The sequence below is a fragment of the Lontra canadensis genome, unplaced genomic scaffold (assembly GCF_010015895.1).
Source record: "Lontra canadensis isolate GAN:19392208 unplaced genomic scaffold, GSC_riverotter_1.0 scaffold38, whole genome shotgun sequence".
Taxonomy (NCBI): Eukaryota; Metazoa; Chordata; class Mammalia; order Carnivora; family Mustelidae; genus Lontra; species Lontra canadensis.
Genome location: NW_022631032.1, coordinates 5,490,137 through 5,502,325, shown reverse-complemented (window position 1 = coordinate 5,502,325; position 12,189 = coordinate 5,490,137). Strand labels below are relative to the sequence as shown.

The window sequence follows — 12,189 nt, the reverse complement described above, 5'->3', positions numbered from 1 at the left end:
GGTCATGGTCCCGGGGTCCTGGGATCGAGCCCCACATGGGGCTCTCTGCTTAGCGGCGAGCCTGCCTTCCCCCTCTCACTCTGCCTGCCTCTCTGCCTACTTGTGCTCTCTTTGTCAAATAAATAAAATCTTAAAAAAAAAAAAAAAAGAGGTGTCAAGTATGAACAAATGCTGGTCCCTGCCCTTAAGAAACATACAGAGAAGAGAGTCTGGGTTGGGAGTCTCAGTCAGTTGAGTGTCTGCCTTGGGCTCAGGTCATGGTCTCGGGGTTCTGGGATCAAGTGCCGAGTCCGGCTCCTTGCTCAGCAGGGAGCCTGTTTCTCCCTCTGCCTGCCACTCCCCCTGCTTGTGCGGTCTCTCTGACAAATAAATAAAAATCTTTTTTTTTTTAATATTTTATTTATTTATTTGACAGACAGAGATCACAAGTAGGCAGAGAGGTAGACAGAGAGAGAGAGAGAGGAGAAAGCAGGCTCCCTGCCAAGCAGAGAGCCCTATGCGGGACTCGATCCCAGGACCCTGAGATCATGACCTGAGCCGAAGGCAGAGGCTTATTAACCCACTGAGCCACCCAGGCGCCCCAATAAATAAAAATCTTAAAAAAAAAAAAAAAAAAGCAAGCAGCATACAGGGTAGGAGAGGTTGACATGGAAACAGATAAATGCATCGACAGAGGCATATACAAAGTACAGTAGTAGTACCATGGGTATGAAAAATGAGTAAGAATAGGTCTGGAGGAATGAAAGGGTGGTCCAGGCAAAAGGAATACATACGGTGCACTTGAGATCCTACCAGTTGCAGGTATCACTGTAGAATGGATTCCTTCTTTGGGTATAATGAGATAGATGACTTTTATTAAAGTCCCTTCAAAAACTCAACTTAAGCCCCCCCCTTTTTTTTTTAAAGATTTTATTTATTCATTTGACAGAGCGATCACAAGTAGGCAGCGAGGCAGGCAGAGAGAGTAGGAAGCAGGCTCCCTGCTGAGCAGAGAGCCGGATGCGGAGCTCCATGCGGGGCTCCATGCGGGGCTCCATGCGGGGCTCCATGCGGGGCTCCATGCGGGGCTCGATCCCAGGACCTTGGGATCACCACCTGAGCCAAAGGCAGAGGCTTTAACCCACCGAGCCACCCAGGCGCCCCTCAACTTAAGTCCTTTATAAATACCTAACATCAGGGCGCCTGGGTGGCTCAGTGGGTTACAGCCTTTGCCTTCCGCTCCCGTCATGATCCCAGGGTCCTGGGATCAAGCCCCACATTGGGTTCTCTGCTCAGCAGGGAGCCTGCTTCCCTCTCTCTCTCTGCCTGCCTCTCTGCCTACTTGTGATCTCTGTCAAATAAATAAATAAATAAAATCTTAAAAAAAAAAAAAAAAAAAAAAAGAAGTCCCTAACATCTTACCATCTCTGATAATTCTCAGGGAGGTCCTGTTCAGGCCAGCTGCTTAAAAAAATAAAAATGTGCCCAGTTCTCTACAAGTGGTATACTACAACATCAAAATATAAGGCAAATTTAAGCAATTCTGAGCAGAAGGAAACTGAGAGTTAACAGATCTAAAACATGATTAAGGGAGTTTTAACTCACAAATCAAATCCAGCTTTATCTGGTGACATGCTTAAATTCTAGACTGCTAAACATAATTTTTGAGAAGGGGCTTCTTAATTAAATAATGGAAACTTAAGTCAATTCTGTCATCTTTGGCCTCTTCCCATTTTTTTCCTTCACAGTACTTAACACTCACGTTCCTTTTCTTGTGTCCCACTATAATGTAAGCTCCTTGAGGGCAGAGAAGATCGTATTTACTGTTGTATTCTCAGAGCCCAGAACAGTACCTGGCAAATATTAGAGCTTTCATTTCATTTATTCATTGAATGAAGGAATCTTTAGCTGAAGAGGTTGCCCCACAATGTGAGGAGTAAATACTTGGTAAATGGTGACTTGGCCACATGCCCTTTCTATCTAACTGGGCATTGCAATTCTGCCCTCCTTTCCAAGGGGTTGAGGCAGCCTTTATGAATTTTAAGGCACTTGACATAAATGTCATTAGTGAAAAGAAAAGATTTTTGCAAGATTTACTCAACTCCAAGGGGGAATAAAGGAAGAATGTGTACGAAGTACTTCTTGAGTTTTTTTTATTCCTTAGGATCTCTAAACTTGGTCACGGAACCAGATTCATCTTTGGTATTTTCATCACAAATACCAAATCAATTGTGATGTTTGTACATTACCTACACCAATCCAAGACAGGACAGAACAGTGACAAAATGCTTGAGAACAATTCTTTTCCCATCCTACACCCAATATTTATCAAGGAGACGCTGAGTTCACTCTGTCAAGAGGCTGGGGGATACTCCACTACTCTGCTTTTCACACTCTGGAACATCTGAAATGGCTTTGTGAAGAGGCTGGGATTTGGAGCCAGACTGACCCTTCTGAGACTATGAAGAGGCAGTTACACTAACTTCTTGCGTGAGGATCTAAAGAGGACTACTGAGAACAGGCATACTTTCTCTCCTTTTTATCCCACTCTTCAATTATCAGTACTGTTATCAAGACTTGGAACTTGACCACGAAATTTTTCATTTGAGATGTTGCTCAGTGTGACTTAAACTGATCAAATTGAAGAACTTGGAGTCATCTTTGATTTCTCTCTTTCATTTTCTGTTAAGTCACCAAGCCTATTGAAAAATTTTCTGTTTCTCCTTTTTCACCTTTATTACCAAAGGCTTGTCAATTTGCCACCGCTTTCCAGGAGGTTTCCAGCCTCCCCCACCTCTACTCTTTAGGTACAATCACCCCATGCAACTTTGAGAACACCCAGTTTATCTGGTGGTCCTCAATTAAAAACAAACCACTACCACCAAATATACCCAAACACTTAAGACTTCATGGTTAATGGTTATTCCTCAGCCTGGAGCTCAGGACATTCTAGTCTGACCCTAACTCTTCTAATTGTGCTCATCATCTACTGCTACCATTATCATATACAGTTGACCCTTGAATACAGGTTTAAACTGTGCAGATCAACTTATACATGATTTTCTGGTAAATATAATATCGCATTGTGAATATATTTTCTAGTCCATGTGATTTTCTTTGCATTTTTTCTAGCTTAGTCTAAGAATACAGTATATTAATGCATATAACATAAAAATGTTAATCAACTTTATGTTATCAGTGTTATGCCCCCCCAAAATGGGTCTGTGATTAAAGGTGCAAGACTGATATAAAGCGAAGGTCAAGCAAAGCTTTATTTCGCGCCAAGCGTCAAGAATCAAACTGACCGGCCAGGGCCACGCCTCTTACAGAGAGGGCGACCTTTCTCTGTTCCCCAGACTAGCTTTTAAGGGCAAAGGCCATGCAGTTGGGCCTGGCCACGCACAGGTAGCCAATGAAATTGTAACACACAGAGAAAGCTGCACAGTGATGCTAGGTGACCAACTCAATTACAATTTACCCTAGTAGACATTTGAACCAGCTTATCACCTTGGTCAGAATTGGCGCCCAAAAGGTGCCCAAAGAGAGAGGCCCATACTCCTTGGTAACTAGGGAGACAGTATGCATCTCCCCACTAATCGGATGTCTCTACCTGGCCTGACACACCCTTGTATTTGAGCTTTTGTTACCTGGGGCTGGTTTCCGGGACTTGTTTTTAAGAAGTCCCCTGAGGGAATGGGAGCAGGGACAGTTTAAGGGTTAAACAACAAGGTTATTGTTTAACCTTAATGGAAGCCTCTTGCTAGATAGGTCCTTTATATTCAGCAAGGATTCTAGATTACAGCAGGCTATTAGTAGTTAAGTTTCTCAGGAGTCAAGTTATACATGGATTTTTGATCGTAGAGGGGGTGTTGGGTGTCCCTAACCCCTGTGTTGTTCAAGAGTCAACTGTAGTAACCTTGATCCCTCTGTTAGTCAGGTTGGTGTACTTACCATTCTCTTAATATACTACTTAAGCCCCACGTTTTGATGATACTTTCTTTACCGGGTAAATATTGTGAGGATATTCGCAGGATATTCAAATCCTACACGTTCTTAAACATCAGAATGAAGTTTCTTCTCTTCTAGGTCTTTCTGTACCATTTGTAGGCTTCCTTCTAGTCTAAACTTTTGTAAAGCTCATTGTCTATCCCATCCTTTTTGCTAGAATCATATTCTACGTTGAGATTTAATCAAATTATTTCATGTTTCTATCCCATGTGTGTGTCTTATATTAAATAAATAGTAAGTAGTAAGCTCCTGGTAAGGTATCCTGAGGACTTTACCAGTCTCATTTGTTTTCTTTTCTTTCTTTTTTTTTTTTAAGACTTTATTTATTTGAGTGAGAGAGAGAACAAGAGAGAGAGCACGAATGGGGAGGAGGGGCAGAAGGAGAGGGAGAAGCAGGATCCCCACTGAGCAGGGAGCCTGCAGTAGGGCTGCATTCCAGGACCCTGAGATCATGACCTGAGCTGAAGGCAGACACTTAACTGACTAAACCACCCAGGCGCCCAAAAGATTTTATTTATTTCAGACAGAGAGAGAGTGAGAGAGCAACAAAGAGAAAGCACGAATGGTGGGGAGGGACAGAGGGAGAAGCAGACTCCCCACTGAGTAGGAGCCTGATGCAGGGACTCCATCCCCTGGGATCAGGACTTGAGCTAAAGGCAGCTGCTTATCTGACTGAGCCACCCAAGGGCACCCTCATTTGTTTTTCAGTCACATTGTTAACCCCTAATTAAGTGAATCCATAAACATTCAATACTTTTCTTTGCACAAAAGCATGCTCGCCCTATGTTAAGGGCAAAATACAATACTCTTCTTGTATTATCATATAATAATCTTAAGAATTTACTTCTGCATATGAGTAACAACTGAATATTTAGGAGTAGAACGATGTTTTCTTCCTTGTGTTTTATATTTCTGAGCTGTACTTTGTAACTTATGCTGTTAAAGAACTGTGGCCTGTTACCTCCGAATACCCCAATGAATTAATTTATGAATACTGGAAGAAACGTTAAAATATTAATGGACATGGGGTTATGGACATTGGGTAGGGTATGTGCTATGGTGAGTGCTGTGAAGTGTGTAAACCTGGAGATTCACAGACCTATATCCCTGGGGGAAAAAAAATATATGTTTATAAAAAATAAAATTAAAAAAAAAGTATAAGCAAGTAAAAAATAAAAAAATATTAATGGACAATTCTATGACAAAAACTAAAAGTTCATTTAATATTTTTAGACATAATAAATCTCTACCTATAAAATCTCGACATGTCAAAGAGATTATATATGGGTCCTTCAGAAGTTGTAGCACCAACACTTAAAAACCAGGAGGAGGAGGAGGTCCTGGTGCCGGCAGAACTCTTTAATGCTGAGGCCTGCCCAAACAGTGTGCGGGAACATCCGCCGGAGACCAGGAAGCATCAGTGATAGCACAGCGCTTGGGCTTCTAACAGCTCCAGTGTGCTGCTTGCACGGACGGAGGTGATACTGAGTAGTTAAGGAGTTGCTAGTAGAGAGAAGCAGAGACTAGCTTAGTTCATATTATTCATAAAACAGAGAACATTCTCAGCTCAAGGGCTGAAAAGGAATTAGTCCAGAAAGGCAGAATTATAACCAGTGCAAGATGTACAAACTCCTTTATGTTCAAATATAATAAGGACAAAAAACAAATATTTCTCATTTATTTAAAACAAACCAAATTTCCCAAATTAAGACTTATCTATTAGCATTTCCTTATCAGTTGGACTTTACTTTTTATAGGCGTTAAACATCCATGAAGGATAAAAATAAATAAAAATGACAACATTTTAAGAAACCATATGCTAACTTAGGATGTTATCTATATTCTCTTGGACCAATCAACGTTTTTTAAGAGATGGAGATACTGGCATTTTTCTCTTAAAAGAAATGTTTATATGTCTCACCACACCAACAACACTAGTCTGCAGCACAGAGCATCCCATATAAAAATACAATGCCATTAAAAAACAAACAGGAATCCTGAAAGAGAAAAGAAAGCCTAGTTTGAATACAATAAATTATACCCAGAGACTCCCTTCCTACCATCTGTTAGGACAACCAGAGAGTCCTTCTGTCCTGGACCCTTAGTCCAGCAGGATAAGAAAAAACCTCCAAGTGCAAAGTACTAAAATAAAATATTACTTAGAATACTTAACCAGTTATCTACAACTCTCCTCTCTTAACAATTCTTAAGATGACTTGTTTGTATAAACTCCAGAATGTCAATATATTCCAATAATAAATTTATTATTCATACAATTAATTGTCATACATAATATAAAACATCATTTCTCTACAGAAATTTAAAATATACATTCAATGTAGCCAAGGTCTATTCTTAAAAAGAAGCACTCCATCCCTTTTTCTTCTGAGTTCATTTTTCCAGGAGACCCATCCTTAAGGACTTCTGGAGTCTGGCAATATTAGCATCCAGGGCTGCCAGGCCGTTCCGGAAATCTTGTTCATCGCGAGAAGTAAACGTTGAAAAAGAAGACAAGCTCCAGTCGGAAGTCAAGTCCGAATTTAAAAAGCTACCATCGGAGACAGCACTCCCCCTCACTTGGACGCTGCTGCTCTGACCCGTGCCGGGGCGGGGACACACAGCCAGCCCTGGCGGCTCCTCGGGGCCAGCCGGGATCTTGCAGATGGCTTCCTTTATTTTCTTGAGGAGCTGCTTGTCTTCCATATCAGCTGTCCCGGGAAGTTTCTCAGGTGCATCTTCGGCTTCCTTTCTGGAAGAGGAACAGACTCCAGGTGCACGCAATTTGTTTTCTTTTTCAGAGGCAAGTCCGCCGTTGCCGACCAGCTGTGGCGAAGCCACAGTGATCTGTGGCTGGGGGGATAATCTCGTAGATAGCGGTGATTTCTTTTTAGAAGTGCTTCTAGCAAATGGAATGTAAATTGTATTATCCAAAGTACACTCATTGTCTATTAGAGTTGTGATTTCACTCTCCTCAACAGTATCCTGTTTTGAAAGGGGAGAAACGATCCCAGGGGCTGCTTCTTCCTCCGCGTTCCTTGTGTGACTATGCTGAGGGCCTTTGGAGGGCAGAACGCTTTCATAAGGTCTATCTGGCTCCATGTTCTCCTCATTGTTGACGGCAGAAAGTGGCTCCGAATGTGTAAAAGTGTGATCTGTTTCTAACTTATTTAGGTAGCTCATTATGGAAGTATGAGCAGGGATTGGGTCATGTTGAGGTTGTTTTTCATAAATGTTCAGAAGTGATTTGGTAAGATTGTTCCCGGACTTGGAGCGAGCACTGTCCATACTAAGATCTGAAAGAAGCCTTGCCATACTGCTCTGTAAAGTTCTGTTAAGAAGAATTTAGTACACTAATTATTCTTTTTTTACCTGTTTGTTTATTTATACGTCATCTTTAAAAGAAAGGATCTGAAGTAAGCACCTGGTTTGTAACACGGAAAAAAGCAACTAAAAGCACAAAATCACAGAATGCATCTGGAATTAGTAAATTACAATAACAAATGATGAAAAGATCTTGGTCTATATTAAATCTAATATAATGATATTTAAAAATACAGGCTTAGGAACTTTTTTCTCTTAGGGTATGAAATGCTTTATTCTTTTTTTTTTTTTTTTTTAAGATTTTATTTATTTATTTGACAGAGATCACAAGTAGGCAGAGAGAGAGGAGGAAGCAGGCTCCCGTGCCAAGCAGAGAGTCCGATGTGGGGCTCGATCCCAGGACCCTGGGATCATGACCTGAGCCGAAGGCAGAGGCTTTAACCCACTGAGCCACCCAGGCGCCCCTGAAATGCTTTATTCTTGAGCAACATTGCAAAATGGTGTGGATTCTGTTAGTAATGAAGTTATTTTTCTCCATTCAAAATATATATGCAAAGGGCACGGAACAATCCTGGGGAAAAAAGGGTCATTAGAGATAGTTATAGGGTATAATTAGGTATGAGCAACAGCTAGGTACCAGGAGAAGTGTGATATAAGAAAAACCACTCAGAGTCTGAAGTCAGACAGGAATGGAATCTAATCCTATCGCTAGCTGTGATCTTGGGCAAGTCATTCAACCTTTCTGAATCTCAAGTTCCTTAACTGCAAAATGAAAATATCTACTTCAGAATTACAATGAAAATCAGGTAAGATCAAATAATAAACTATGAGGGTTAAGTGCTTATTAGCACTGCTTCAGGATCTATGGGTGTTCATTTGAAAGCAGCTTTTTTTTTTTTTAAAGCTTTTTTTTTTTTTAAGATTTTATTTATTTATTTGACAGAGATCACAAGTTGGCAGAGAGGCAGGCAGAGAGAGAGGAGGAAGCAGGCTCCCCGCTGAGCAGAGAGCCCGATGTGGGGCTCGATCCCAGGACCCTGAGATCATGACCTGAGCTGAAGGCAGAGGATTTAACCCACTGAGCCACCCAGGTGCCCCTTGAAAGCAGCTTTTATTAGTAGTCCTATTAAAGCCATTTTATACCAAGCTTTTGGTCTTTTTGAATTGAATCCATATGAAGTTTGAATCCATATAAGTTCTTATATATCAATAAGAAATACATCAAATTTTGAAAGGATACAGAGGACATCAACAGGTAATTTTAAAAGATTACAACTAGCCAGTAAGCATGTTTTAAAAGTTTTAAAATGTGATTTTTTTTTTTGGATTATCAAATTAACATGATAAAATAAGATTAATACCCACTATCAGAGAAGTTTGAAGAGGCAGGTACTACTAGTGGGAGTGTATACTGGTATAACCCTTCCAGGGAACAAACTGGCAATACGTCAGAAGTCTTAAATATTTCTACATCCCACATTTTTGGACCACTAATTTGCACTTCTAGGAATTTATCCTACATATATACATCAAGAGGCTACACCCAAAGATATACTTACAAAGACAGAATTTATAACAGAAAATAGATGGATTGAGTATCTTTATCTTCAAATACAGTAGAATGATTGAAGTATGCTGTAATCACACCACAGCCATTTATAGTTGTGTCGTAAGGAATATTCACTGATGGAGAAATGTTCATTATATAAGATTAAACTTAAAAAAGCAGACAATAAGTAATATGGATAGAATACTATTTTTGTAAAAATAGTCACACATATCCAAACAAAATACTAAAAGGAAATCTCTATACTAAACAGCAGTGGTTATATCTCTGGATAGAGAATGAGTGGGTTTGTTTTTTTTTTCCTACAAAAGGAAAAACAAAATTTTTTTTTTCTTCCAACCTGGCTTACCCTGTCATCTTAAACATAATTTGAGTTCTGACTGCTCTTCAAATGGCAATGGCTCCTAACCACTTTTTCTCATACCTCTCTCAAGAAGCTAATGAACTGTTATTAAAGACAAAAACTATGTTATATGAACAAACCTTTTAAAAATGCTGTAATGAATAATTGCCCACTAATTAATTCGATCTGACTATACACTGGACTTTTCATTTTATTTGTTTTTAGTAAGAATACTTATATTGAGATTTCTTTCCAGACTTAAATAAAAATGTTATATTTGCTGTGAACAAAATCAGTGACAAAAAAGGGAAGAAATGGACATGACATTAATAAGTTTAATCTCGGGGCGCCTGGGTGACTCAGTGGGTTAGAGCCTCTGTCTTCAGCTCAGGTCATGATCCCAGGGTCCTGGGATCGAGCCCTGAATCAGGCTCTCTGCTCAGCAGGGAGCTTGCTTCCCCCCGTCGCCCCCCACCCGCCCTCTGCCTGCCTCTCTGCCTACTTGTGATTTCTGTCTGTCAAATAAATAAATAAAATCTTTTAAAAAAGTAAGGTTGACTCTGGAAATTAACCGTAATTACTAAGCTTCTGATTTAAACAAAAACGTCAATGACCATTGTCTCTGAAACTAAAAGAAAAATCTCCGTAAGTAAAGAAATGACAGTATGTCAAAACTTTAAAGGAAGAGATATAAACACCTGAATAGCTACAAAGTAGATTTATTTCTATTTCTATTATGTGGGATATACCTAAACACGCTGATTTTTAATGCTTAGAAAACTGACACATCTTTATAATAAGACATTCAAGGTTCCTTCTCAGCTATTTATAAAAATATACTAATTTAAATAAGTATCAGCACTGGTAAGAGTGTTCTTAGAAGCTATGAGAATATTTACCACTTGTTTAATGAAAGTATATTAATTTTCCTTCACATTTTAATGGTTTTAGAACATGTAGTAAAAGTTTGAAAAAGTGATAAGGATGTATTTCAAAATTACTGAAGGTTGGAGAAAGGAGAGATGGTTGAGGATATTTTTTAAGAACTGGTTTAGGATATTTATTTAGAATTCATATATGTACCTTCTAGTCCCTTTATCCCTCCTCAACAACCTGAGAAAGGCACTCAGAAATTCTGTGAAACCTTTAAGAGACTATCTAAAACACATACAAAAAACAAACATCTATCTTACCGAGGCATATGACTATGGGGAAGAAGGATGGGCTAGTTGAACATGAAGATTTAGCTGTATTGTCAGATACTGCTGCATTACCCTCTGTCAGAAGTTAACATGGTCACAGTAGCCCAGCTATAGTTTGGAGATGCTCCTAATTAACTAAGTTGCACAGGGTATCACCAAACATACTATCACCAACGTGGGTGAATTTAGCTCAAATATGAACTCTGTTTTGTTTTGACAAAAGCAAAAATTGCCATCTGTGGGTATACTTAGATTTTGAAGTTGTTACTGAAATCTTCAGAAAATGTAAGGGTAGTACTAAGCCCTGTAAGACGTTCTGTATTTCTATAATCATTTCACGAGCCCAGTTAATCTAATGGGTGAGTTAGTAGTCCTGGTGCAGGATTTATGCCCAGCGTGAAAAGCAAAGGTCCTTGACAACAATGGAAAACACATGACAGGAAAATCTCCAGAGTCTTAAGGAGACCAAAACATTTCCACCTAATATTTTAGACACAGGCTCTTCTAAAAGCAGATAATATACAAGAAGTAATGACCCTTTTCATTTCCTATGCTTCTATGTTAGGGTAAATGTTAAGAAAAGGCTCTAGTTGCAAGTGAATCCTTTTCATTCCTAAAAAAAAAAAAAAAAAAAAAAAAACACTAGAAAAGGCAGATTGTTATTTTGAAAGAATGAGCAGGTACAAAGGTATCTCTTACAGAGATAGAAGAATCTCTAAAAAACACTTCCTCTTCTGTCAGAGAGAAGCTATGTTTTCTAAAACAGAAAGCAAGGGCCGCCTGGGTGGCTCAGTGGGTTAAGCCTGTGCCTTCAGCTCAGGTCATGATCTCAGGGTCCTGGGATCAAGCCCCACATCAGGCTCTTTGCTCAGCAGGGAGCCTGCTTCCCTCCTTCTCTCTCTGCCTGCCTCTCTGCCTACTTGTGATCTCTATCAAATAAATTAATAAAAGTCTTTAAAATTGAAAAATAAAACAGAGAGCGAGGCTGAAGAGGGAATCTAAAATCTTGGCTCAGGTACCAGCTTGGGAACCAATGAGCTATGAAAATCAGGCGAGTCCCCTCATTTCCTTGGGCTTCAATTTATGCTAATTTCTACAATAATTATACTACTACTATGAAAATTGCCCTTACATTTTTATTATTAATTTTCTTCACAAATGCACCACACATGTTAAATAGTATTTAGTCAAGTTTATTCTTTAAAAAGGATGTATCTTCCTATATCCATCTCAAAGTGCTAGAATAAGCTTTTAACTTGATGACATGGATATTCAGCAACTAAAATTATTTAATATTTTTGTATTTCACACGTATATATCTGGAGTATAATATACAATAAATGTTTGTTGAATAAATGAATAAGCAAATGAATCCACCTTTTTATTCCTCCATCTCTCAGGTTAAAAAAAAATGCTTTACGTTTCACTTAGACTAAATTAGGCATGGAGTTGTTACCAGGAATAAACTATTTTAGCTAAGGACATGCCACGTGCAAGAGTGAGAGCAAACCTGACTAGGGATTAAGAGATGTTTCAGTCCCAGCTCTGCTACTAACTTTCTATTAACATTGAACTTGCATGGTCCCAGTTTTCCCATCAAAATGCAGATATTACAATCTTTTCATCATAGATGAGGATCAATAAAATAATAGATATGGGAGGGAGAAGACTTTGGGGAAAAAAATCAAAGTACATAATAAATAAAAGATTACATCAGCTTCTGATTTCATGCTCACAAAGGAGCTAGACTTAGTAGTATGAAGTAACGA

At 39.2% G+C, this 12,189-nt stretch overlaps 1 protein-coding gene across 3 annotated transcripts in view; it reads right to left on the bottom strand.

The window, feature by feature from the left end:
• Positions 1–2,180: 2,180 nt before the first annotated feature.
• CCDC14 (coiled-coil domain containing 14) overlaps positions 2,181–12,189 on the bottom strand; it is a 49,797-nt gene continuing 39,788 nt past the window's right edge. For 2 of the 3 annotated variants that reach the window (XM_032869495.1, XM_032869496.1), the window contains one exon: positions 6,284–7,315. In XM_032869495.1, the coding sequence (XP_032725386.1) occupies positions 6,379–7,315 (937 nt within the window). In that variant the 3' untranslated portion in view covers positions 6,284–6,378. Of the gene's footprint in view, positions 2,229–6,283; positions 7,316–12,189 lie in introns of those variants that run through there. The other variant, XM_032869497.1, reaches the window with a different exon arrangement.